This window comes from Tiliqua scincoides, chromosome 6 (assembly GCF_035046505.1).
Source record: "Tiliqua scincoides isolate rTilSci1 chromosome 6, rTilSci1.hap2, whole genome shotgun sequence".
Lineage (NCBI taxonomy): Eukaryota > Metazoa > Chordata > Lepidosauria > Squamata > Scincidae > Tiliqua > Tiliqua scincoides.
In genome coordinates, this window is record NC_089826.1 from 3392501 (window position 1) to 3420319 (window position 27819).

At 47.2% G+C, this 27819-nt stretch overlaps 1 protein-coding gene and 1 pseudogene across 1 annotated transcript in view; one reads left to right on the forward strand and one right to left on the reverse strand.

Moving 5' to 3' along the window:
• Positions 1–4840, forward strand: part of SLC4A11 (solute carrier family 4 member 11) — a 75177-nt gene extending 70337 nt beyond the window's left edge. Inside the window, exon 19 of the mRNA XM_066632245.1 lies at positions 853–4840. Coding sequence (XP_066488342.1) covers positions 853–916 — 64 coding nt within the window. The 3' untranslated portion in view covers positions 917–4840. The remainder of the gene's footprint in view (positions 1–852) is intronic.
• A 6617-nt stretch (positions 4841–11457) lies between these two features.
• LOC136656307 (5S ribosomal RNA) lies at positions 11458–11577 on the reverse strand (annotated as a pseudogene).
• Between the last annotated feature and the right edge of the window lie 16242 nt (positions 11578–27819).

Below are 27819 nucleotides of genomic sequence, written 5' to 3' on the forward strand. Positions count from 1 at the left end.
AGTAAAATAACATACAACTATGTCTGAAAATTTCATCTTTTAAGAAGCCAAGAAGACCCCTGGCTGGGTCAGACCAAAGGTATTATGTAGGCCAGCTTTCTCATTCCAGTAACTTCCAAATTGTCAGCAGATTGTGGCTCCCGGCTAAGCTGAGGAAGTCAACCAGGGGAGCCTTGCAAAAAACCCACCGCTGTATACATTGAAGCTCTCATGTGAAGAGTCTGGCAGCCAGTGGCCCAGTCTGGCAACCAGTGCTGAAGCCCAAACAAGAGATGGGCCTCTTTGGCCTAGAAAAGAGACGCCTGAGGGGGGACATGATTGAGACATACAAAATTATGCAGGGGATGGACAGAGTGGATAGGGAGATGCTCTTTACACTCTCACATAACACCAGAACCGGGGGACATCCACTAAAATTGAGTGTTGGGCGGGTTAGGACAGACAAAAGAAAATATTTCTTTACTCAGCGTGTGGTTGGTCTGTGGAACTCCTTGCCACAGGATGTGGTGACGGTACCTGGCCTGGTTGCCTTTAAAAGGGAATTGGATAAGTTTCTGGAGGAAAAATCCATTACGGGGTACAAGCCATGATGTGTATGCGCAACCTCCTGATTTTAGAAATGGGCTATGTGAGAATGCCAGATGCAAGGGAGGGCACCAAGATGAGGTCTCTTGTTATCTGGTTTGCTCCCTGGGGAATTTGGTGGGCCGCTGTGAGATAGAGGAAGCTGGACTAGATGGGCCTATGGCCTGATCCAGTGGGGCTGTTCTTATGTTCTTATGATGCTTGAAAGATGATGTGCCTGTATGACTAACCACAACTAACAGCCCGTCTTGCTCCTCCTTTATGCAGGTATAACTTGCTTCCCAGGATCATTGAATCAAAATACTTGGATGCTATGGACGCTGAACACTAGAAGAGACCAAACCCGGGGCCCTTGCAACCATTTGCAACCTTTTGAGAACAAGTTACTTGTTGGATGTTGGTTTGTGTTTGAACTTCAGCGACTTCGGTGCTGCTGTGCTGTTACCCAAAGGCCTGTTGCCAGAGATCCGTCAAGCCAAGTGCCCAATTTTCAGGGATCCGGGGAGGGGAGCGGCGGTCTTCTGAGCGCAGGGGCAAGTGAGCTTTGTGGAAATCCCAAAAATCTCAAGGCGTTTGGAATTGTCACCTGCTTCTTTGTCTTAGGGGAAGGGATTCCTTTTTATACAGACACATGCAACCTGTTTTGACCCCTTTCCTTGGGACTCTGCAAAGAGAGGCGGCCGTCGCCCCTCTTCTTGCGTAGGGCTGCAACATTATTTGGAGCTTCACTCCAGTTTCCCAACTCCTACCAAAGCCCCTGATGCCAGCCTTACTCCAGATGGACATCTCCCCATTGACCAGCTGATATTGGGGACATAGGTGGACGAGAGGGGCTGCAGCCGCCGAGAACAAAGCTATTTTTTTCTCTCAAACCTGCAGATTCTGTACTGTCTTCTAACAGATGCATCCGAAAACATTCAGGCCCCCCCCCCGCCTCCCAGTTCACACGCACAGGAAACTTTTCAGCTGTGCCCAAAGACTGCTGAGAATGATCCAAACCACCTTTGGCAAATGCGCTTGCTTTCGCAGGCGGTCACGACACAGGACAGTCGGCTTTTCATGGTGGCAACGCTTGGGATTCTTCTTCCCTCTCATACGTATACAGTACTACTTGTGTGTACATATATACAGAACTAACCTGGATTTGTGTATATATTTTGCATATGTAGAGATGCCTGTTCTTTTGAAGGAGGGTTTTTGTGCAATCAGTGTTAACTGTGCTGTATCTTACCATCAACTTTGTTGCTTTCTTTCTCTCTTTTGTTGTTTCATTCCTGCTGTCTATTTTTTTCGTTCTTTTTTTTTTTAAACCCTTCTACTTATCCTGTTGTTCCTCTGTTTGATTCTAGCCCTTGAACTCCTCTCTTCTGATTGCTCTTGGCATTTCATTTTAATGTACAGTACATAGTGAACATAGGTGGTAATGTGGTTTAGGGGTGGGTGTTTTTTGTTTTGTTTTTGCTTTTCCAACCTAGGCTGTATTTCTGTACTGTCTCCGCACAGTTTCCAGTTTTGTAGCCGACTTCCCTGTTTCTCTCCACGCAGCGTTACATTATATTTCTGGAAGAATTCTAATGATCCCAACGTCTATTTTATGTCCTGTGGCTCCTCATCGTTTATGACGTGTGTTCTGACCTGGCCTGTGTCTCTTCCCCCCCCCCCCAACCCTTTGGCTTTTTGAAACGCTCTGAGCAATTTCGTACTGTACTGGAGATCAACATCCATCCTTTCCCTCTCCCAGCCTTCCTCTGTCGTGTAGGGTGCAGAAAGCCCTTTGCAAGAACGAGACAGAAAGGCACCAAGGAGATTTCAAAACGCTAGAGATGAAAGGGGAACACGATTGTGCCACGAGCAGAGCAGAACTCCATTCAGCTCTCAGTCTGAAGAAATTTCTGCCTGTAGGTAGTTTGATTGCTCAAAGCAAAGCGCACTCAGGCTAGGCCTGCAAAAACAGCGGGTAAGGGAGATGAGGCTGTTCTTGGACTGTTCTGTTTAGAACAGCAGGTAGAGCAGTCCTATGCTGTAATGGTTCCCTGCTTTGTTTTTGTGTGGAACCATCCTGAATGTAGAAAAGTAGATGCTGCAGAGAAGGGTTCAAGCCTAGTCTCCTGCTTGAGGTGCTAGGACTCTGTGTAAAGATCCTTCCCCCCCTGGGTAGTGTCCACACCTCCAACACTGCCACCTGCGGTATGAAGAGGTACAGTCCAGGAATAGTTCTAAGACACCTCCTCTGCTACTGTGTAGACCAAGCGTTTGTTTGCTCAGAATGTCAGAGGGAGCCTGCGAGTCAAGGCAAGAAAGGCTGCACTCTTGAGCTGTGTTGGTTAGTTGCAGTGGCTTCTCATGTTGCCTGAATACACACACGGTAGAAACTGGTTTAGAATGACAGCAACTGCAGGGCCAAGTCCGCGTCGGTATGTCTGGGAGCCAGTTACTCTGATGAGCAAGACCCCTGCCTTATCCTGCATGCAGGCATGGGAGTGAGCTTAAAGGAAAACTTGGTTAAAGGAGAAGCCGACTCTTCTGAGGAGGAATTCTGTGGGGGTGATCTAAGCAGGGGCTTTCCTCTGGACTCCTGCCCCACTCCCTGAATTCCTGTGCCAAGGATGGTACGATTTAAGCTTCAGGGAGGGAGGAGTTTTCAGTGTCTGGTCTGATGCGCAAGAGCTATTCCAGCATTGGAGTTGACACTGTGGCTTGTGCTGGATTCTCACACCATTCAAAATCATTCTCTTGAACACTGAAGGGAGAGAACTCTGTGACAGGTTTGTGATGGCACAGAAAGGCAGCAGGAACTGTATGTAGAATGTTTTTTTCATTAATCTATAAACCAGCATCAGGACTTCATGTTGGGCGTTGAGTCTTCCTTCCCCCGATGTTAAGAAGTGGTGAATTTTACAAACACAAAGAGGAAGAGCTCAATACGCGATTGCCGCTTACAAAATGTTTATTGTAACATGTAGTTCTGCCCCAACTTTTGTTTTTAAAGAGGTAAATTTGACCATATCCCATACAAATTTAGGGATATCTAAGCAAGGAAGAGCAAAAACCAAAATCAGGAGTTAACACTTAAGCTAAATATAACCAGATTTGTTGTTTCCTGCTTACATACGAGATCACTACAGGACAGCGGAAATCACCCAGCCTGTTTATAATGATACTCAGATTTCTGCAATTCTAGAGGGAAGGAAAAAGAAGGGCCACAACTCTCCCAGCTTTAATTTAAAAAAACACAACACTAAGAATAGTTGAACATGGATGATGTAGAGATGTCCCTCATTTTGATTGGCAGAATCTGCGTATTTCTGTAAAGGGTAGAAGCCTCTGCTTGCTTTCTTACAGAACCCAGAGATGCATCACTGATTCCCCCAACCCCCCATATAAGCTATAGCAAGGTTATGCAAGGTTTAATGTAGACGTGGCAACCACCAATTTGAATAGAAAATTACCTTCAGTTGCTTGCTAAAGGAAGCATTCCAGGTGTTCTCATATAATGCGCTGGATTTTTGGCCCGGTCCCGCGTGGCCTGTTTGCACAGCCCCCTGGAAGGATCCTGGACTCTCCTTGGGTGTGGTCCGTAAAGTTTTATAACCAGGTATAGCATAAAACACCCACGTGCCAAGTGAAGTAGTTAGAGATTTGTTGGAAGTCACAATGGATGGGAGTGGGGACACAGGGGTGAAAAGGGCCCCCTCTTCCTCAGGCCTGCCCCTGCTTATACAATGTGGTGGTTCCAGGCCCCTAGCCACCCTCCCAGTCCCCATTTGTGATCCAATATTTGCCTAAGGTGAGCATTCTTTGTTTAGTTTACCACTCAGTGCTTCAGTGCTTGCAGACCTGTGTAGCGGAGTAAACCAGTCAAGAGGCCAGTAACCTTGCACACTCCAGAGTCGGTCTTGTACTTGAAAAGACAGGTAGCAGAGCCCTTGAGAATCATAACATGTCTTGGATCTGATGGGAACAAGACGAAGGTCTTTCCATACCCTCCTCCTTTCCTGCTGCTTACGGCTTTTTTTTTCTTTCTGTTTCTGCTGACCTCAGCTTGGCTTTCCAGGAAACAGATGAGCGAAGGAAGCGGGTCTGTCCTAGACAGAACAAACTCTGCACTTTAATACCACTGTGAAGGTTAAAAAGACGGCAAGAATGTAAATGCCAAAGGTTTTGCTAGAAGCTCTGTAGGTAGCTAGCGTGCATCTCGCCAAAGAAACTGTTGCGAGGAAGGTGAGGGTATTTCTGCTGTGCTTTGTCTATCAGAAGAGGCAGAAAATAAATGCCTTATGAGATTATGGGTTGTTGTTGTCTTTCTCCCCCCCCCCCCAATATAAACACGCAAGTTGCCAAAATAGGAGCATTCCAAGGCCTGATTTTCTAATTGGATTTGACACAATAAATTCATGGACTGATGCTGTTTTCCCCCGGTCTTCATATATTGAATGAACAGTCTGTCGGAACTCATCCCTTTTCACCGTCCCCTGGATAAGCATCAAAAGCTCAGGCTGGAGCCAGCTTTTCTCAGTGAGTTGAAAATGGCTCAGAAGAGGGGGTGGTCGCTTCCCCCCCACCCAGTCTTGCTAAGTGGGTTTTGTGGCCTTTTTCGTCATTTGTTTCTCAAGCTGGTTTGACCAGAGATCCCAGATTTAAATGGGGAACTGCATGGTGAGTTATGTCTCTCTCAGATCACTCCTGCCTCTCTCCCTCTCTCAGCTTCACAGTTGCCAAAATGACATCTTAATAATAATAATAATAATAATAAAACTTTATTTTTATCCCGCCCTTCTCCCTAATGGGACCCAGGGCGGCTAACAACATATTAAAAAACAATAGAATTTAAAAACATTAATACAAACAGATAAAAACATTTAAAAACACACTACAGGGCCATAAAAACAGTAGTCAGATTAAAAGAGTAAAAGAGCAGATCACCGAGGAATCAAGCCTGTAAAACTAAAAGATGTATAAAAAAAGTTAAGAAGGCCAGAAATCAGAAGGCTTGTTTAAACAACAGTGTTTTCAGGCCTCGCCGAAAGCTCTCAAGAGAGGGAGCCATTCTCAAGTCAAGGGGAAGGGAGTTCCATAATGTTGGTGCCACTACCGAGAAGGCCCTATTTCTTGCAGCCACCCCCCCCCCCCGGACCTCCTTGGGTGGCGGCACTTGCCTTCTCTGATGACCTGAGATGGCGAGCCAGATTGTACGGGAGTAGGCGGTCTCTAAGATATCCTGGCCCAGAGCAGTATAGGGCTTTAAAGGTCAAAACCAGCACCTTGAATTGGGCCCGGAAACAAATGGGCAGCCAATGCAGCCCCCGGAGAAGCGGACTGACAGAGTCAAACCGCCTGGCTCCGGTGACCACACGGGCCGCCGCATTCTGTACTAATTGTAGTTTCCAAACCGTCTTCAGGGGCAGCCCCACATAGAGCGCGTCATCTTGGCTGCATCAGTGTCTTTAGACTTCTAAGTATCTTGTGTCTTCTGGTGCAGGAATCTCTTTTGACTCCAAGAAGCACTTGGGAGTCCTCCTGCAGTTAGCCTCATAAATGCAAAGGGATACTTTGAAGTTAAATAGCCAGCTTGCTAAGCAAAAGATTGATGGAACTTGTGTGCATACCCATGTGGCTGGGCTTAATTAGCAGCCAGCATGGGGGAGGGGGAAATCCATACCAAGGCACTGCGTTTCAGATATCAACAAATAGTGGCGTGAAGATTCTCAAGCAAAACTCTTCACCCTGAGTCCAACCAGCACCACAAGCAAAGACAACCCTGTCATGTTCCAAGTTTTAAGGGGTAACACCAATCTTGTGACAGCCTGTGGTGGAAAATTGAAATCATTAGAAACTTCCACACTGGTATAATAGAGACTTGGTACCTGTTGATCCAGAGGTAGCCAAGAGTGGGGTTTGTATAGCGGAAACTCATGTCATCCGGCTCCGACTAACCACAAAATTTATTTCATGTTAGCCCCAATTGAAGCAGATCCAGATTCTGAATTCTTAGCCATGCTCTCTTATCAAGTCACCTTTTATCCTTGTGCACCTTGGATTCTCCTCACCCAGACTAGAATCCCACATCTCTTGATGCTGTCCCATTTACCCTTTCCATTGCTTTCCTCATTCCTCCTTACCTACCTCGTGGAGGCTGGGAGTGAGGGAAAGCTCTCTCTCTGCACCAACCATTACTATTGCTTTAAGGGGGAGGGGGTGACACCTGGGTGCCATAGCGGAGGCTGCTGGGGGTCCCACACTCTGCATGACCCTAACTCAGCAACAGAGTTCAAGGTGGCGCATGCCTAGTCTGGTAATGGAATGACAGAGTATAAAGAAACCTGAGTGGTGTGTCCTGTATTCAGATTCTGGACATGACTTGGGGTGGGGAGCCGGTGAATGGGTTTCAAGGTCTTGGAGCTTAGCTTACTGGGATTCATAAGACTGGTGCATCTTTTCTTTCTCTTTTAATTGGTTACCTGGCTGAATCAGTCCCTTTTTAGGGCGATAGAGTGAACTCAGCTGGTCAGAGTTTGAAACTAGTATTTGAATGTGAACAATGACTGGAAATGCCTGTGGCCTCTTTTATAGCCATGGATGCTTTCCCAAGAGGTACTATCAGCAGTTATCCTGACCTTGTGTCTAATGGGTTGCCAGCATTTGCGGCAGAAGCTGCTTCTCTGACTGTACCGTGAAGAAGACTGTACCGTGCCTTCTGTTTGCTGGGATTTGCGCTTTCTGATGCAGCAACACATGTTCTGGGTTATTAATTTCCACGCATCTTCTTTCAGTGCCAAGCTGATCTGCATTCATGAGGTTCTCAGATCTGTTCATCAAGGGAACTCTGGGTAAGAAAACAGCCATAGAATAAATGTCAGAACTTGGCAGCCAAATTAAGCTCTTAAGATCCATTTTCAGTGTTTGAATTGTGTTGGGGGCATCAATTATTTTCCAGCTTCATTGGAACAGTGCACATGTGTTTTTTTCCATGTGTTTAGTTTTTTGGCATTCGTATGTTTATGTGTGCTGATGAATAAGCATTAATATCCATATTGGAGAATACAACTCTTAACAGAAGGCTGTCATAAAGAGAGACCCAATGGATGACATGTCCTTTGGCAGTTGTTTCTCTCTTCCTCAGTCTCCGCCCTGCCTGCTACTTCTACAACCTCAACTTCGGCAACTTCAATCTGGCAATTCATGTAACTGTCATCTTATATAGCCATTGCAGTTTGATTGTGCATGTAGTGACTCTTTCTGTCAATGCTCAGGTACATGATGAGATCACTTCTCTTCACCACCTGGCCCCAGCCAAAATTCTGAAAGTTTTCTAGGACTTGGGGAGATGCCTTTTGATATGTCAACTTCTCAAGAGACCAGCAGTGGCCCCAAGCAATACTGCTGTGTGTACAACACCTGTATGAATCGTCTCAGAGCAATTCCTGGTGTGCATCTAAACTCATTTGAAATGGGAGACTCTTCGCTTCTGGGAATTTTTAGAGACTGGTAACTTAAACAAGGCGTGAGACAAGACGAGGGTTCATCAAACATTCATCATCCCTTACCCATTCTCTCCAGGCAGTACCGGTCCTGCAAAACCTGCCCCCTACTATGGTGCAATAAGGATGAGATGTTGTGCATAGACAATCTGAAACCCACCAGATTACCTATAAGAAGTACAGAGGTGGAATTTATCTCAACCAACCCCTACCTTCCTCTTAAAATTTTTTTTTTTTTCCTACTTGTGACTTGGAATGTAGCTGGTTCATAATATTACTGCTGTATTGAATACCAATAACTGGAAGGATGTGGGGTGGGGGATGACGACAGGATAGGGTGGTTTCTTATCGATTTGACCAGGAGATGAATTAAAAACACTTGTCTTTTAACGTGACGAAAAGCAGGGTGTTTTTTAAATACACGTATGGGAAGAACGAGCCTGTGGTTTCTTTGCACTTGCTCTGTTTGGACAGCAATGCATGCCTCTTGGCTAATATTTACTTTTTTTCTTCTTCAGTGAATGGTTTTCTTTTGATAAAAGAAATGCTTCTTGGAAACAGAAATTCCTTTATTTGTATAAGGAACTCCGTTGTATTTTAATAAAGAAAAAATAAAAGAAATCTTGATTCCTACTTCAGACAAAATGGTTCCCCTTCCTCAGTCTTTAATGGGACACCCCAGTGGCTATGTAAACACCGATTTCTCCCCCCCCCCTTAACTGATCACTGTCCTACAGTTGTCTTTTACAGAAATTGCACCAGTGCTTCCCAGTAGTTTAAGGATTGGTCAAAACCTCTCACCATTTCAGGCACACACATTATAACTTTCTGCAAGCTGCAGTGATATTTCAACGCTGGAAAAACACAATCTCTGCAACTAGTCGGGAAGAAGACCCTCTTCCTGTTTGTTTGCTGACTTAAGATGCTGGCCCAAACACTTGTGGTGGAAGAGAAGTGGAGGGAGATGAGCGCTGCAGTCAGTGGCTGTCCTTTCTCCCTTGCTCTCCCCCACCTGGGTCCGCAACTGCTGCGAGCACGGTGTAATCCAGAAGTAATTGTCAGTGATGTCATCACTTCACTGGAATTCCCGATTGGGCACTTCTGGGGTGTGATGGCGTAAGTCATGGCCCTGAGAGCCCAAAGGTTCCAGCCACACTGCTGGAAGTAGGCTACCTTAGAATGCCAGGTGTAAGGGAGTGGCAACAGAATGTTGTTATCTTGTTACCTGCTCCCCGAGGTGGGCAACTGTGAGATACAAGAAACTGGACTAGATGGGCATTTGGCCTGATCCAGAAGGGCTCTTCTTATGAGTCGCACTGGGATTACTGGGAACCCTCTAGCTGTTGTGGGGTTTCCCAGACAGGAAAAACTGCTCTCTCCCTAGTTTTTTTTTTTTTTTTTTAAGGGTTCCTAATCTAAAGGGTATCCCATCAACAGGAGCACAAACTGGGAGACCTGGGCAAGTGTGGCCAACCCACTATTTGAGGAACTGCCACTGTGACTGGACAGAATAATAATTAAAAAAATCAACAAACCAGGCTGATTAGAAAAGACAAAGAAACCGGACCAGATGCAGAGGACTAAGAAGTGAAACACGGGGTGGAGGGTTTGTGAAAAGGCACAGGGTTTAAAAGGCAAGTGAAAAATAGTATCCCTGAATGTGGCTTGCTGGATACTCTATTTTTAGTTACTTACACATCTAGGAGTCTGGTCCAACAAGAAACTGACGGAACATGCCAAGATCCAGGTCTACAGAGCTTGCGTCCTGAGTACACTTCTGTACTGCAGCGAGTCATGGACTCTTCGCTCACAACAGGAGAGGAAACTGAACGCTTTCCACATGCGCTGCCTCCGACGCATTCTCAGCATCAGCTGGCAGGACAAAGTTCCAAACAACACAGTCCTGGAACGTGCTGGAATCCCTAGCATGTATGCACTGCTGAAACAGAGATGCCTGCGTTGGCTCGGTCATGTTGTGAGAATGGATGATGGCCGAATCCCGAAGGATCTCCTCTATGGAGAACTCGTGCAAGGAAAGCGCCCTACAGGTAGACCACAGCTGCGATACAAGGACATCTGCAAGAGGGATCTGAAGGCCTTAGGAATGGACCTCAACAAGTGGGAAACCCTGGCCTCTGAGCGGCCCGCTTGGAGGCAGGCTGTGCAGCATGGCCTTTCCCAGTTTGAAGAGACACTTTGCCAACAGTCTGAGGCTAAGAGGCAAAGAAAGAAGGCCCATAGCCAGGGAGACAGACCAGGGACAGACTGCACTTGCTCCTAGTGTGGAAGGGATTGTCTCTCCCGAATTGGCCTTTTCAGCCACACTAGACACTGTTCCAGAACCACCATTCAGAGCGCGATATCAGAGTCTTTCGAGACTGAAGGTTGCCAACAACAAGGAAAAAGGGGAGGAGGGTCCAGTTCCTGCACTCCTACAAAGAGTAGGAGAGCTGTTCATTAATGTGCAAATAAGGTGCATGGGGTGATCAACCAGAGGCAACAAGCATCCCTGTGTGTGACCTTTGAAAGCTTAGGGCTGTGCTCACTATAAGCTTAGGGCTCACAAAGCTTAGGGCTGTGCTTAACCATTTGCATGACTTTGACCTCCTGGGCATTCAGTCTCTCCCCTCTACTTGCCCAGGTGGTTCGGATGCCTGATTGGCAGACACGTGTGAATTTCAGCAGCAGGGGTGGCCGAAATCCTTCAGTTTGCGGGAAATCCTGATCCAGACAAGGCTTGTCTGGGGCATCTCCTGGCTCTTCTGTAATGTCACTGTGTTAAAAAAAAAAGTCACAGACTACTATAGCAGGATATCTCAGTCATGTTTAGGATGCTGGTTGGCAACCTTCAGTCTTGAAAGACTATGGTATAAGCCTACAGCACCCGGTATTTCCAGGCGGTCTCCCATCCAAGTACTAACCAGGCCTGACCCTGCTTAGCTTCCGAGATCATGGTATAAGCCTACAGCACCAGGTATTCCCAGGCGGTCTCCCATCCAAGTACTAACCAGGCCTGACCCTGCTTAGCTTCCGAGATCATGGTATAAGCCTACAGCACCTGCTATTCCCAGGTGGTCTCCCATCCAAGTACTATCCGGGCCTGACCCTGCTTAGCTTCCGAGATCATGGTATAAGCCTACAGCACCCGGTATTCCCAGGCGGTCTCCCATCCAAGTACTAACCAGGCCTGACCCTGCTTAGCTTCCGAGATCATGGTATAAGCCTACAGCACCCGGTATTCCCAGGCGGTCTCCCATCCAAGTACTAACCAGGCCTGACCCTGCTTAGCTTCCGAGATCATGGTATAAGCCTGCAGCACCCGGTATTCCCAGGCGGTCTCCCACCCAAGTACTAACCAGGCCCGACCCTGCTTAGCTTCCAAGATCATGGTATAAGCCTACAGCACCCGGTATTCCCAGGCGGTCTCCCATCCAAGTACTAACCAGGCCTGACCCTGCTTAGCTTCCGAGATCAGATGAGATCTGGCATGTGCAGGGTAACAGTTGCTGCTGAGTCACCACAGAAGCTTCTGAGGGGTTTGAAAGATCTGGAAATTAGGGGCAAAATGAGGGTTTCTTCCACAGCTGAATTTGGGTGCATTTGATGTGATTGGTGGCAGTCCAATTTTGTGTCACAAAGGCACTCATTTCTATGTCACCCATCTGCCTCGCCTCCAATTCTTTCAGGTCCCCATGCCTTGTGAAACTGAAACTGGCAAGAGTTAGATACATCAGTTTCACTGACACCCCCCCCCCCATCTGATGAGAGGGAGATGATTCAGTTCTTGTACATTAGAGCAGTGTGCATTGCACAGACCTTTCAGAAGGGGTAAGGAAATGCCCTCTGGAGACTGGAGAAGAGTCGGGCAAGACAGAGCCCTGTCTCTCAGGCTAATAGTGACCTGAGAGACAGTTGTGTACAGGGAGAAGTTAAAAGTGTGGAAAAAGCTCTCCCCAACTGTCATCATCTCTGCATCCAACAAAACGGAGATTTCAGTTTTAATGTTCAGGCGCAGTGGGCCATTGCAGACCTCATGCCACAAAAGGAACTTTGATGTCAATTTGATGTTCAAGGAGTGTCATTTTTTACTGCCCTGGCTTGTAGGAGGGTCTGATGTAGCTGCCCTCATTCACTCATCATCTCCACGAACTGGCTGTTCTCAAATGCCCACTATATCCTAGGACAGGGGTGTCCAAAGTTTTTGGCAGGAGGGCCACATCATCTCTCTGACACCGTGTCGGGGGCCGAATTAATTTGTTTCAAATTTGAATAAATTTACATAAATGAATATATTAAAGATGAACTTATATGAATGAATGAAGGTCTTGCAGTAGTTCAAGGCCTATAAAAGGCCTTGCACAAAGCAAGGCTGGCCTTTCCTTTCCTGCTGCTACTGCATCACAGATGTGAAACAACAAGCAATGGAGGGAGCCCTCATCCCACAGCTCACTCGAGAGGCCAAACAGTTGCCCTCACGCTGAGAGCAGTTGCATCGGGCCAGTGTGGGCTCCAACAAATCTCTGGAGGGCCAGAGGCTCATTGGAGGCTAGGGGCTTCCTGAGGGCCACATAGAGAGGCCTTGAGGGCCGCAAGTGGTCCCCGGGCCGGGGTTTGGGCACCCCTGTCCTAGGACCTGCTTCTGGAACAAGGGCCATCCTCATAAGGCAGCCATTTTCGATCTTTTTCATCTCATGGCACATTGACAAGGTGCTGAAATGGTCAAGGCGCACCATCCATTTTTTGACAATTGACAAGGCACACTACAACATCAATGGCCCTATTAATAAAACCAGTGTGCCACAGCACACTGGTTGAAAATGGCAGTGATAAGACCATGGAATCAAGAACTTGAGTTCTGACAAGAGATTTTTCTGTTCCGCTCCCTCACTTAGAGTGTGTGTGTGTGTGTGTGTGTGTGTGTGTGTGTGTGTGTGTGTGTGTGTGTTTTCCCCCAAAGTGCAAAGCCTTGCTTGGCATGGTGATGGAGACTAGTACACTTTCAGGAGCTCAAGAAGGAGGTAACCCCTGAGGTTGAGAAACTAGAAGGGGTTCAGAACTTAAAAAGCATCTCCATCGAAGGAAGTGTTATGCAGTCTTGAATGGTTTCAGTTGGGGAGATGAATGTTCATGTCAGAGCAGCCCAACTGAATCAGAGCAAAGACCCACCACAAGGTGTTTTCATTACTCCACGCTGACCGAGCAGCTGGCTCTGGGAAGGCCACAAGTGGACCTTGAAGCAATCGTCTGCACCTGCTTCCACACACACCCCCAACAACTGCCATTCATTCTGCACCTTGAATTGGAGGTCCCAGGTAGGCATCACAACCAACATCCCTTGAAGCTCCCCCCCCCCTTGAATGGGTCACGTCATTGCATCCTAGTGTGTGGCCATCATTCACCACATCTTCCAGCAGAGAATTCCATGCATTAACTAAACACAGCATGGAGCATTCTTTCCTTTCGTCTCTCCAAATCTATTTCATTGAGATGCCCCCAGAGTCTACTTATTAAAGGAGAGGGAAACAGTTTCTCTACCGTGGGCATAAGGTTATCAACGGATATCATGCCCATCTTTTTTCCTAAATGGAGAAGGCCCAAATGGCTGTGGCCTTTTCTTCCTAAGAAAGCTGCTTCTATCCCCTTGATTTTTTTGATTGACATTTTCTGCAACTTTTTCTGCTCTCCGGTTTCATCTGTTGGGGGGGGGGGGGGGAAGAATCTGAATCCTTACCTGGGGGTGAATACTGAACTCATGTGTATCTTGTGAACTGGTTTCAGCACAGTAAATCTGTACGGGAGAAGGTTACCTCGCCAAAAGACATAATCCAGGGGTGCTCAATAGGTGGATTGCGATCTACCGGTAGATCGCGAGGCAAATGAATAGATCACCGAGCCCTGTCTCTCCAAACTGTTAATATGTCAGTTTCGTCTAGTGACTAGAGGAAACTGACATATTTAGTTGACACTAAACTGAAACTGACACTTTAGCTGCTCTTCAGGCATGCAGCAACAAAACTGACGAAACTGACTAGACTCCAGCAGGGGCTCCATACATTAAAGGGGGTGTCTGTCAGACGCTTCCTTCCCCCCTGGTAGATCTCCGGGCCTTGCTGGGTTTCAAAGTAGCTTTCGAGCCAAAAAAGTGTGAGCACCCCTGACATAATCTGTTGAAAAAAAGCTGCCACCTTCTGTTTTAAAAGAGAGATACCAATTTCCTTAGCTGTAATTGTCAGCAGGATTTTTTTTCAGCCATGCTTCTCTGCCTTTAACCGATGTGCATAAATTAAACAGGTGGAGGTTTATTGTTGTCAGGGAAGGTGATGGAAAAAGTTTCATCTACTAAATTCCATTGGGTTGGTTAAGGTGAAAGGAGCATACTTATGGGGGGAGGAGCTGTCAATAAGAGCTTAGGCCATCTCCATAAGAAACTGGGCAATCTAGACAACCCCCACAACCCCAAACAAGGTCCTACACCCACCCTGTTAAGAGATTCCCTCCCTCCCTTTTGCCCAGCAGCATGTTAGGTTCAAACAAACTTTTGATAGAAATTGTTCTCTCCCAATCAAAGAATTTCAAAACAAACTTTCCGGTGTATTGTGAGAAAAGTTAGCAATTACCATGGAAAATTTTGAAGTGGGTTTTTACAGAATTCCAGTCCCTATTAAAATTTGTCTACAGCATGGCTGACTTGAATGGGGACGCCTGCCCTTGAGTGAAATCCTAAAAGGGTTTGTGTTTGCTGTCAGTCTGAACACTCACTCTATCCCAAGTCTATCAGTATTCTCTACTCAGACTAGAGGTGGCTCTGCAAGTTCTTTTTCAGAAAGAAGCTTTCCCCAGCCTTCCTTCTCAATATCCTTTACCTGGAAATGCTCTCAGGGATTGCACCTGGAATATTCTGTGTGCAAAACATGTGCTCTGCTGCAGAGCTATGGCCCCCTCATGATCATGCTCAGGTGCAAGAAATCTTTTTAAAAGGAGTTGCAACATTACTGGTTAGATTAAATGACGTCTAAAGCACATTCTACAGGTGCTGTTGATCAGGCAACAATTTTTGTTTTCCAGATTGTTGTAATGCAATGTCCTCTACAAACCAGCAGATGGCAGGCCACCCTCTTTGAAATTGCATTCCTCTTTCTTCCACGCACAGGAAGGAACACCTTTTTTTGAGATGGGTTCTGCTGGAAGATGAGATGTGTATAGCTCTGTTGTATAGCCTTTTGCCCCAACTGTTGTTTTCCTCACCAACAGATTAAAGCACTTTGATAAATTGACTAGGGACACAATCCTAACCAGGTCTACTCAGAAGTAAGTGCCTATCTTCTGCACTATCTATCAAGTGCCTATCTAGCGCCTATCTAGCGCCGATAGGCACACTATAGGCGCTAGATAGCGCCTATATAGCTCATACATAGCACCTTTCTAACATATATAGCACCTATCGCACCTATATAATGCCTATGCAACACCTATATATTGCCTACATAGTGCGTACATAGCGCCTACCTATATAGCGCCTATATAGTGTCTATCAAGCACCTATATAGCACCTACCTAGCACCTATCTAGTGCCTGTCTAACACCTACATAGTACCTATCTAGTACCTATCTAGCACCTATCTAGTGCCTATCAAGCACCTATATATCGCCTATCTAACACCTATATTTGACCTTTCTAACACATACAGTGCCTATCTAGCGCTATCTAACACCTATAGAGTGCCTATATAGCGCCTATCAAGCACCTATCTAGCACCTATATAGCGCCTATCTAACACCTATTTAGTGCCTATATAGCACCTATATAATGCGTATGCAATACCTATCTAGCGCCTATCTAGCGCCTATATGGTGCCTATCTAAAACCTATATAGCGCCTACCTAGCACCTATCTAGCGCCTATCTAGCAACTATATAGTGCATATTTAGTGCCTATTTAACACCTATCTAGCACCTTTCTAGCACCCATATAGTGCCTATTTAGTGCCTATATAGCGTCTGTTTAACACCTATCTAGCACCTTTATAGCATCTATCTAACTCCTATCTAGCGCCTATATAGTGCCTACCTAACACCTATATAGCTCCTATCTAACACCTATCTAGCGACCATATAGCACCTATCTACCACCTATTGTCAGGACCCTGTGGGCGGGTGGAGTGGCCTCAAGTCAGAGGGGCCTCAGACACCCTGTGACAGGTCCCTGGGGTGAGGCTGAGTGGCCTCCGGTCCAAAGGGGGGTTCCGATTCCCCCTCTTTGGTTGCAGAGGCAGCCTCCTGCTCACTGGCGTGCAGCCTCCCTTCCAGCTGCCAGCCTCACAGGGCTTCCTCCCATCATTAGCCTCCCCTGCTTTTATGGAGTTCCTGGCCCCACCCACCTCTCAAGGCAGCCTCACCTGGCCAGGCAGCCCAGCTGGTCCTGGGGTTGCCCCCGCCCTACTGCAGGTGTTGGTAGGGGCTTGTGCACCATCCTGCCTCTTGCTTCTGCCCCCCTCCTAGCTCGCTGCTGTTCTGCTCCCTCCTGCTTCCGGCTGCAGGGCGGGGAGCCTCAGCGGCGGCCTAGGGCAGTGGCACCCTCCCCGGGGGCATCCGTGGCCCGCCGGGTTGCTACTCGGCTTGCCCTCCCTCGCTAGGCCTGGCCCTGAGGCCACCCTCGCCACTCCCCGGGTTGCCACGGGTGGGGCGTAGTGTGGCTGCCAGCAAAGCAGTCCTGACAGCCTCGCCGCAGCCGCGGAGAGAAGCACCTTGCTGGGGTTGCTCCTTCCCTTGCCCTCACCTCCCAGCCCGTCTGGGTTTCCTGGGGGGGCGACTGGTGGGGTTTGCCCACCACCCTGTGGGGGCTTCCCCCACCTGTCCTCTGCCCCCCACTGCCCCGCTTGGTAAGACAGGGGCTGGCCCAGTGGCGAGCCCCTGACACCTATATAACACCTATCAAGTACCTATTTAACACCTATCTAGCGCCTACCTAGCACCTATCTAATGCCTATCTAGTACCTATATAACACCTATCAAGTGCCTATTTAGCACCTATTTAACACCTATCTAGCACCTATCTAATGCCTATCTAGTACCTATATAACACCTATCAAGTGCCTATTTAACACCTATTTAACACCTATCTAGTGCCTACCTAGCACCTATCTAACGCCTATCTAGTACCTATATAACACCTATCAAGTGCCTATTTAACACCTATTTAACACCTATCTAGCGCCCATGTAGCGCCTATCTAGTGCCTATATAACACCTATCTAGCATCTATGTAGTGCCTATCTAACACCTACATAATACCTATTTAACGCCTATATAGTGCCTATCTAGCACCTATGTAGTGCCTATCTAGTGCCTACTTAACCTATATAACACCTATGTAGCATCTGTCCAGCACCTATCTATCTAGTGCCTATTTAATACCTATCTAGCACCTATTTATTGCCTATCTAGCAGTCTACCCAACAGGCGACAGATGGCGGTCTACCCAACGGGCGACAGAAGCAAAGCAGCTCCCTTCACCCCTTTGCTGGCCACAGCCACTCCAGTCTGGATTATTTATTTATTTTGAAAAGACCAAAAATAGAAGAAAAACTCTCGTTAACAATAAACTACAACCATGGAGGAAAAGAGAAGAGAATTCCATAGCATTGCTAATTTTAGAAAAAACATCTGGGTTGTAAAATCCATAGAGGGAGGGATGACAAATGCTAAAATTAACAAGAAGAATTGAGAAATGAAGGCTGTGGCCCTGGGGCACCATCAGAAGGAAGCCACACATGTTTGAAGGGAAGAGGCTCAGGATCTTGACATGTGGGGTACACATGTGTTACATTTTATGCTGCACAGCTGATCCACTTTCAGTGCACCCCTAAAAACCTTCTGCATCAAAGGGGAGAAGAGGTTCAGGCTGTGCATATTTTGTCTGGGCAACACATGGCAATTTTGCACTTGGGGAAGGGTTGATGGCTCTTCCCTGTTTTTGGGCTTAGCTTCAATAGTCTTTTGGTTCCCACCCAGTTCTCTGCTCCTATTGCTTTTATTCTCCCTGAGAAATCCTTCTCCCACTTGAGTCTGTGTTTCCCTGCTCTCATTTCTTTGCCTCCCAACTTACCCTCACTCTATGTTCTTTATCTGTCCACCCCATAAATGGACAGCTTCAGGTCCATTAGAGGCTGCAGGGCTACCCTCTAGTGGCCACCTTCCTACTTGAACAATTTTCTCTTACACGCTTTTTGCCAAAGCAGAAGAAAACTGAAAAAGCATTTCTTTCCTTCCATGAGCTGCTGGGGGGTGTTTATGATGTTTAGAACTAGCAGCAGCTGTCCAAACATGTACCTAATAAAGGAGTGATGTGCACCAAGAGACGCACTTGCTCTAAACACACAGGGCAAAAAATACACTGCCAAGGAGAGAGAGGTGTTTTTAATTTTATTTACTTGTATCATATTTTGTTATATCTCTCATCTTATATTATTAATGTTCATGTAAATGTCTAAAGCAGCAGGTGCATAAGACAAGATCTTGCCCCAAGGGGCTTAACTGGGTAAGAGGCACTTTTTCAAGTGGGTGCTCCTCTTTTATTTAGCAGGGGGAGAGTAACTGGCCCTCTTCACCCCAGCAGTGTCTTTTCTAGTGGTTGTCTGCTGGTGTTTTGCATCTTTTAGATTGTGAGCCCTTTGGGGACAGGGAGCCATTAGTTATTTGATTTTTCTCTGTAAACTGCTTTGTGAACTTTTGTTGAAAAGTGGTATATAAATACTACTAATAATAATATATGTAGAATTTGGGGGAGGGGATAAGAGCACCAGTCCACATGCCTGGGCTTAGATTCGGCTGGGGACAAAATTGTTAGAGCAATAGCCTGGCATTCAAGCTGGGCTTTCGGGAGGAAGGTGAGAGTTGCACCGGGCCGGTGTTCTGGGCAGCAGCTCCAGGCCTAAGGGGCAGTTCAGTGTCAAATAACTCCCAGAACCCCATAGATTTCCATAATCCCTAAGTGAAAGGTATGGGTTTGACATAAATGGGTTTGCAATTCTATACATGCTTATCTGGGAATAAGTCCTACAGAACTCAGTGGGACTTCCATCTGAGTTGACATACCTAGGATTGTGCTGGAAGCAGCAGAAAGGGAGTGTGGGTGGAGAAATTATCTAAGAGATACTTTGTGGTAGATATAGAGGAGGACCTGAGGTCACAGTGAGACAGAATCTAAATATGAGAGTTGGTAGCAGGGAAATTGAACAGTAAAGAATGTTGTACTTGATCTTGTCTTACCCATAAGGACATAAGAACATAAGAACAGCCCCACTGGATCAGGCCATAGGCCCATCTAGTCCAGCTTCCTGTATCTCACAGCGGCCCACCAAATGCCCCAGGGAGCACACCAGATAAATGACCCATATGACCCATATGTGGTCATTCAGGGTGTGGACAAGACGACTATTTCCCCCACCCCACCCCATCCTGGCCTTTGCCAGACCTGGTTCTGATTGCAAACAGAGGAGGGCTTGCAGTGAAAATTGCATTAGACAGTTAAAGACCTTGCAGGTTAATGAGTTTTCTGAACATTTGCATAGTCATAATAGAGCATGTAACTCATTAAAATTGCCCAACACTATTAATGCTAATGTATTTATCAACAAGGGGACCACAAACTAAATTTACTGGTTGAAGAACAAGCAAGGTTGAGGGAAGGTGCTGGCCTAGAAATTAAAATGCTGCTGTCACACCACCTGGGAAATATTTCAGGAGGATTTTTCTGCACAGCCTGGCCATTGATGGGCTGTGGGTGGATTTGGAACAATGAATTCCGCTGGGCCAGCAATGAGGGACAGCCGAAGTTTCCTCAGGTTGGCAGATCTTAAGGAAAATCCAACAAATCAAGTTAATATTGGAACTCTATTCAACCAAGTAACACCATCAGAATGGAAGAAGCCAGTTCTAGATCATTTCACTGTAGAAAATGTACTGGTTCCAGAATGGCATGTCCAGTGACATGTTCTGTAAGCCTTGTGGACCACAGAATATACAGTATGAATTGAAAGAGTTCCCACTATTCAACTGCAATCAAATCATATTATATATCGTAATGGCCTGGTTGGAATTTAATGCAAAACTATGGTTGTACATTTCATGCACAAACTGTGGTGATCCCTAAGCTCACTTGCTTCCTTTTGTGCATGAAGGAGGATTTAAAGGTTTCATTTTACTGTTTGGGTCAAACTGCAATTCCTGTTTTGTCCAGGTTCATGTCACTGTGGCTTGTTCAAACCATGGTTAGTTAACAAACTAGGAGCCAATTGTGTTTTGTTTTTTTTAACTGTAATGTGCCTGTGTTTTTAACTATGATTCTGACAAAATGGAAAATTAGTTTGTTACACGTTGCAAATCCTGCACATTTAAAGCTTATTTAAAGCTTTAAATCTTCTCCCTCTTGCACAAACTATAAGGGAAGGAAAAGAGCCGTGATGATCACTGCAGGTCATCCATATAACACAGAACTACGGTTACGTTGTATGTCAACCAGGCCACTTTGTCCAGGATGGTGCAGTGGTTGTGGTGAATTTAAACCTTCAAGATCCAGGTTCAAATCTCTGCTCAGCCCTGAAGCTGCCTGGGTGACCCTGGGCCAGTCATTATCTCTCAGTTTAACCTACCTTGCAGGGTTGTTGTGAGTACAGAAAGGATGGATGGAATCATGTACATCATCCTGAGCTCTTTGGAGAAAGGGTGGTATAAAAAAATCAGAAAAAAAAAGGAATACATGAAAATAAGTTAAACAAAGTGAGGATCACACAACTAGCAATCAATGGAAAAGGACAACTGCTCCTCTTCCAATAACAATCACAAACTGCAGGTCTCACATTTGGGGCTATAGAAAGAGTTTATTGTCTTGATGAGAAGTCATTGGTAGTTGTGAAGGTTGTTAGTTAACTCACAAGGTTTCAGTCACAGCGATAAACATTAAAGCAAAAGGACAGAAAATGCCACTGAAATCCTAGCGTGGACCTTCATTCTGGCCCTCAGTTTGTCTTTGGTGAGTGATCAAGAGAACCGCGCAATAGCTGGAGACAAACTTTACAGCAGCGATATCACCTTCAAGCAAACGATTGCTCTTATGCAACGGTCCCAGATTGCCTTTCTAGAAATTGATGGGACTCATTTGAAGCCCCCCAGGCTGTGCTGAGAAAGGAAGTCAAACGCATTGATGATAAATTCTGTACCTGAAGCTAAGTTGAGCTGTCACAGTTGATTTAATCCGGGGTGAGATGGGATGGCGCGTCTCTCCCTTCCTCTCTTTCCACTGCTTTAAATAGGTGCCCAGGAAGTCAGCACATCATTCTACATTCCTCGTATTAGAAGTCAGCAGGCCCTTGATTGCTAGCTAACTGAGAAGGTGAGTCCCTTGTTTTGTTTGGTTGACAGCCCAATCCTCTGGGCTCTTTACACCACCAGAATGAGCGTACTGGCAGCTTAAACCGCTTTAGGGCCATTGCAGATGTGACAATCCTGGCAAGTGCGGACTGGCCACCGTCACAAATGGTGAACGGCCAGGTCCATGTGACAATGGACGCTGGATGCTTGTCACTGATGGTAAGAGTGCACAGGGGTGGGGAGGGGGCAACAGGGTGTGGAATGGGCAGAATGGGGAGGCAAAGGGGTGAGGAAGAGGGTGGATTGGGCCCAGGAAGGGGGCGGGCTTGACAGTGGCAGAATCTGCCGAATCCAACCCCCTTCTTGGGCTCAATCCGCCATTTATAAGAGGGAGTCCAGGAGGAGATGCCCAGACTTAGGTGGATTCAACAGAAGGGGCTGGGGCAAGACACTGATTTTGGGATATACACGGGAGCTTGGAAACGAAGGCTAAAAAATAAACCCATCCTTAGAAAATAAAAACTTTCACACTTATGCAGTTTTGACTCTAGCACTAATCAGAGCTCACGGACCTTTTGGAAGGCAGGGAACAGAGGTTTCTCTCTCTCTTGTCTGGTTGACACTAGTTCAAGCACACGTGCACATAAACACACACCTGCCACCTACCTTTGGCTGGGCAGGGGGTTGGATTCACCTTACCCAAGCTTTGATGTCTAACAGTCAAGAGAGATCACCAGGTATCTCCCTCCCAATTTTTCCCTACTGGCTCCCAGTAGGGAAAAATTAACCAGCCAATCAACCCCTCCCTGCCCTGTGCCTTTAATAAGCAACTTGGCTGACAAAGGAAGGGTCTGCCAGCTGTGACTCATCAGCTAGAAGAATAGAATTTTTGAGTCGGAAGGGGTCTTGGAGGTCATCTAGCCCAACCCCCCACTCAGCACAAGAAGCTGTTGTAGCACAACAGGGAGTCCACAACTGTGTGAGGCAGACACTTCAGCAGTGATCTCATGGACTCATCTTTGTGTGAACCACATTGCAGAGCTACGGGGTTCCTTCCCAGATTCAGGAAAGGCAGGAGAACCTCCTTCCAATGGCGTAGCTAGAGGGGGTGCAAAGCCCTAAGTTTTGCAGGGGACCTCACCACGGCGTGCAAGCTGTCCCTCCCCCTTGCCTCCGTTTTTCGTTGCCTCTATGCACCACGGCATGCAACAGGTCGGAGGTTGCACCACGGCATGCAAGCTGTCCCTCCCCCTTGCCTCCGTTTGCCTCCGTTTGCCCCCTTGCCTCCGTTTTGCGTTGCCTCTGTTTTGCTCTTGTGGCCTGGAATGACTCTGAAGGGGAAGGGGAGGGACCACTTGCACACCACAGTGCGGCTCCCTGCAAAACTTAATGTTTGCACCCCCTCTAGCTACGCCACTGGCTCCTTGGCCCAATCTGCCCAACAGGGGGCAATGATTCCTCGCCCTCCGTGCCTCCTGCTTCCAGTGGGGGAAACTGGGTTTTGACCTTCTTCAGCTTCCAGATATGAAGGAAAGATGGGAGGCGAGCTCTGTGCTACTCAGAATCTTACTTCCAAGAGTTGGAGCATCAGCTCTGCCGATAAAGTTGCCGGTTCCCTTGCTCAGAAACAAAGTTCTGAAGGGCCAATCAGACAAGGCACAAGGTCTTACCTATCAGGAAGGACAGGCTGTAGGGAGCCTCCCAACTGGAGCCCCTAGCAAAAAGGGATCGTGAGCTGGGATCTATCCATAGATCCTGAGTCTGATGCAAGCCCTGCTGTTCAGTTGGGTTCTCTTCAGCAGCATCCTGACTCACTGTCCAAACAAGTCCCCCCTTTGCTGCAGCTCTGTCAACAGCCATCACCCTGAGTGAAGCTTCAAAGGGCTTTTCTTTCTACAACAAAGAAAGCAAGTCATGATTCAGAGCCTCCTCATTCCCTGCTCCGGGTCTATCCATGGGTGAGAAAAAACTTCCAGGCAGTCACATTGGAAATAGCTGCTGTGTGAAAGCTGTGTTCTTGTGTGCAATTAAGGACGACATGCTGCCCATGCTGTATTGGGGCTTCGCTGGGAGAGTGATGACCATCAATGGTTGCCTTCCTGGAAGCAGCTTCATAAGATGATCTCAGCAGAGGCGACAAACTCAGTTGTGGGCATAGGGACCAAACCCCTCCAGCAAACCCCTCCAAAGATGCTGCCATCCTTCAGTGGTGGGGCTTAAACTCTCCTCTCAGTGTAGCCTCCCCCTTTTGTCCCTTCTTTAAAAAGGCAGTTGTGTGAATAGGTTTCCTCTCGCAACATTCTCTCATGCTCAGTGTGTACTTCCTCTCTAAGAGCTACATAAGAACATAAGAACAGCCCCACTGGATCAGGCCATAGGCCCATCTAGTCCAGCTTCCTGTATCTCACAGCGGCCCACCAAATGCCCCAGGGAGCACACCAGATAACAAGAGACCTGCAAGCCTTCCTGGGAATTGTAGTTAAGAACATAAGAACAGCCCCACTGGATCAGGCCATAGGCCCACCAAGTCCAGCTTCCTGTATCTCACAGAGGCCCATCAAATGCCCCAGGGAGCACACCAGATAACAAGAGACCTCATCCTGGTGCCCTCCCTTGCATCTGGCATTCTGACATAGCCCATTTCTGAAATCAGGAGGTTGCGCATGCGCATCATGGCTTATAACCCATAATGGATTTTTCCTCCAGAAACTTCTCCAATCCCCTTTTAAAGGCGTCTAGGCCAGATGCCGTCACCACATCCTGTGGCAAGGAGTTCCACAGACCGACCACACGCTGAGTAAAGAAATATTTTCTTTTGTCTGTTCTAACTCTCCCAACACTCAATTTTAGTGGATGTCCTCTGTTTCTGGTGTTATGTGAGAGTGTAAAGAGCATCTCCCTATCCACTTTGTCCTTCCCGTGCATAATTTTGTATGTCTCAATCATGTCCCCCCTCAGGCGTCTCTTTTCTAGGCTGAAGAGGCCCAAACGCCGTAGCCTTTCCTCATAAGGAAGGTGCCCCAGCCCCGTAATCATCTCAGTCGCTCTCTTTTGCACCTTTTCCATTTCCACTATGTCTTTTTTGAGATGCGGCGACCAGAACTGGACACAATACTCCAGGTGTGGCCTTACCATCGATTTGTACAACGGCATTATAATACTAGCTGTTTTGTTCTCAATACCCTTCCTAACGATCCCAAGCATAGAATTGGCCTTCTTCACTGCCGCCGCACATTGGGTTGACACTTTCATCGACCTGTCCACCACCACCCCAAGATCTCTCTCCTGATCTGTCACAGACAGCTCAGAACCCATCAGCCTGTATCTAAAGTTTTGATTTTTTTGCCCCAATGTGCATGACTTTACACTTACTGACATTGAAGCGCATCTGCCATTTTGCTGCCCATTCTGCCAGTCTGGAGAGATCCTTCTGGAGCTCCTCACAATCACTTCTGGTCTTCACCACTCGGAAAAGTTTGGTGTCATCTGCAAACTTAGCCACTTCACTGCTCAACCCTGTCTCCAGGTCATTTATGAAGAGGTTGAAAAGCACCGGTCCCAGGACAGATCCTTGGGGCACACTGCTTTTCACCTCTCTCCATTGTGAAAATTGCCCATTGACACCCACTCTCTGCTTCCTGGCCTCCAACCAGTTCTCAATCCAAGAGAGGACCTGTCCTCTAATTCCCTGACTGTGGAGTTTTTTCAGTAGCCTTTGGTGAGGGACTGTGTCAAGCGCCTACACCCAGAAGGCCTCAGGATGAAACAGGCCCTGTGAGAGAACCAGCGGTACAGTTTCATGTTTGCAACAGAATCCTGTGTGAATGGTTGGACCTCCATGTGGAGGTGGTACAATGCACAAAAGGCTTGTTTTTACAATATAAGTTGAGGCCTCAGGGTAGAAGCCTGGAATATCCTGGTTGGCTGGGAAGGGGGGGGGGGGAACTTTGTAGCATTCTCTCAGTGGCCATGAACACCAATGGACTGATTTCATGCAAGGGGAAGTTGACCAGGGAACCCAAGAACTGAAGTGGGACAATCTCGTGGAAATCACGAGAACTGTTAATTGTTGCTGGTGCTAATTCTCTGCTTTTCCATCTTTCAATGCCCTTTGTGAAAAGCCATTAAAAAAAAAAATCAGTCATAATAACACACACCAATGAGTCACAAAAACATGGCAATAAGGACAGGATGGCATAGAATTGGTTTTACCGGCAATCAGAAACACTTGTGTTCCATAAAGCCTTTGAACGTTAATGGTTTGATCGTCCAATATGTGTTGCGCTTTCCTGAAGTTTTAATGTTGTCTTTTAAGGGCACTTTATGTTATTCTATTGAATCCATGGCTTTTGTTGCTATTAGCCTCATGTAGGGTTTTTCAGAAAGACTGGATGAACACCCATCAAATCAGTAAGATAAAATAAGTATGTAAAAATACTGTAATGGCATAAAAAAAAACACGCACATAAGCTCAGTGGCAGATTTCAAAGCTTGGGTAGATTTTTATAAAGCCTGTGCCTTCCACCAAAGTGACATCAGAGTAGGTGCCAGGTGAGACTCCTTGTGGAGGAGATCTTGGAGGGGAGGGGCAGGGTTCAAGAAGGCAGTGGTGGTGGCGTAGCTGGCGGGGGAGCGGAACATCCAGTCTGGCAGGGAGCGGGCAAGCGGCCCCTCCCTTCGGAGCCATTCGTACGGCTCCGTTTTGCTGCCCCCGCCGGGAATGGCTCCGAAGGGAGGGGCCGCTTGCCCGCTCCCTGCCAGACTGGATGCTCCACCCCCCTCCTGCTATGCCACCGGGCACTGCAGTTGGTGCCCCCTGTCTAACTTCAGAAGGCACCCAAGACGTGATCTCTGATTAGGACTGTAGCACATGGGCAGTTTGCAACTTGAACTCTATTTGAAACACCCCTCCTGCTGGTGGCATTAGGCAGTGAGCTGTGGAGGGCGGTGTAGCTAGAGGGGGTGCAAAGCACTAAGTTTTGCAGGTGCCTGAATGCACCATGCAAGCAGCCCCTCCCTGTCCCCTTTGGAGCCATTTTGGGTGGGGGAGCACAACAGAGGCATTCCACCTCTGTTTTGCTCCCCCCCACCCAGAACGGCTCCACTTGCATGGGGCATTCAGGTGTCTGCCAAACGTAGTGATTTGCACCCCCTCTAGCTATGCCACTGGTTGTGGGCAGAACTAAGAGACCCGGATTCGCATACACACCCCTGCCACGAAGCTGATTGAGGCCCCTCTCACTCATTCCGTCTCGGTCTTTTGCAACCTCCCAGGCCCCACTGCATTATGCCCCTTTATGCTGCCCTGAGTTCTTCCCAGGTACTTCCTCCCAGGAAGGACAAACCATAAAAGTGAAAGAGCATCTCTCATTTTCTCAATGGGCAGGTGTTCTGCGTCCCATATGGAGAGATGAATCATGCTGCATATTTTAAGCAATAACAAAACGCATTTTAATAAGTCAGGATATTTTGGGCCCCGAGTAGTATCGTCAACTTCCTGTCTGATTTCCAAGCGGAAGCACTCTTGGCAAGTAGCTCATGCTCACAACAGACTATGGCTGTAAACTGAATGGATGCCTTTCAGGAGAAGAGAGAAACATCTGTCTCTCCCTCTAGTAATTTTTGCGAGAACATTCATATTCTCAGTACAGTTTTGATCTTCCTGCTTCCTGATTGTTTGATTCAATCCTGTAAAACTTGTGAGCCAACAAACCAAGTATAGCCACCTATTATGAACTGGACTGGGCACCTATTATGGGCTGGGGCACCTTCCTTATAAGGAAAGGCTACGGCGTTTGGGCCTCTTCAGCCTAGAAAAGAGACGCCTGAGGGGGGACAAGATTGGGACATAGAAAATTATGCAGAGGATGGACAGAGTGGATAGGGAGATGCTCTTTACACTCTCACACAACACCAGAACCAGGGGACATCCACGAAAATTGAGTGTTGGGAGGGTTAGGACAGACAAAAGAAAATATTTTTTTACTCAGCATGTGTTTGGTCTGTGGAACTCCTTGCAATAGGATGTGGTGACGGCGTCTGGCCTGGACACCTTTAAAAGGGGATTGGACAAGTTTCTGGAGGAAAAATCCATTACGGATTACAAGCCATCCATTACAAGCCATGATGTGTATGTGCAACCTCCTGATTTTAGAAATGGGCTATGTCAGAATGCCAGATGCAAGGGAGGGCACCAGGATGAGGTCTCTTGTTATCTGGTGTGCTCCCTGGGGCATTTGGTGGGCCGCTGTGAGATACAGGAAGCTGGACTAGATGGGCCTATGGCCTGATCCAGTGGGGCGGTTCTTATGTTCTTAACTACAATTCCCAGAATGCCTTGCAGGTCTTGTTACCTGGTGTGCTCCCTGGGGCATCTGGTGGGCCGCTG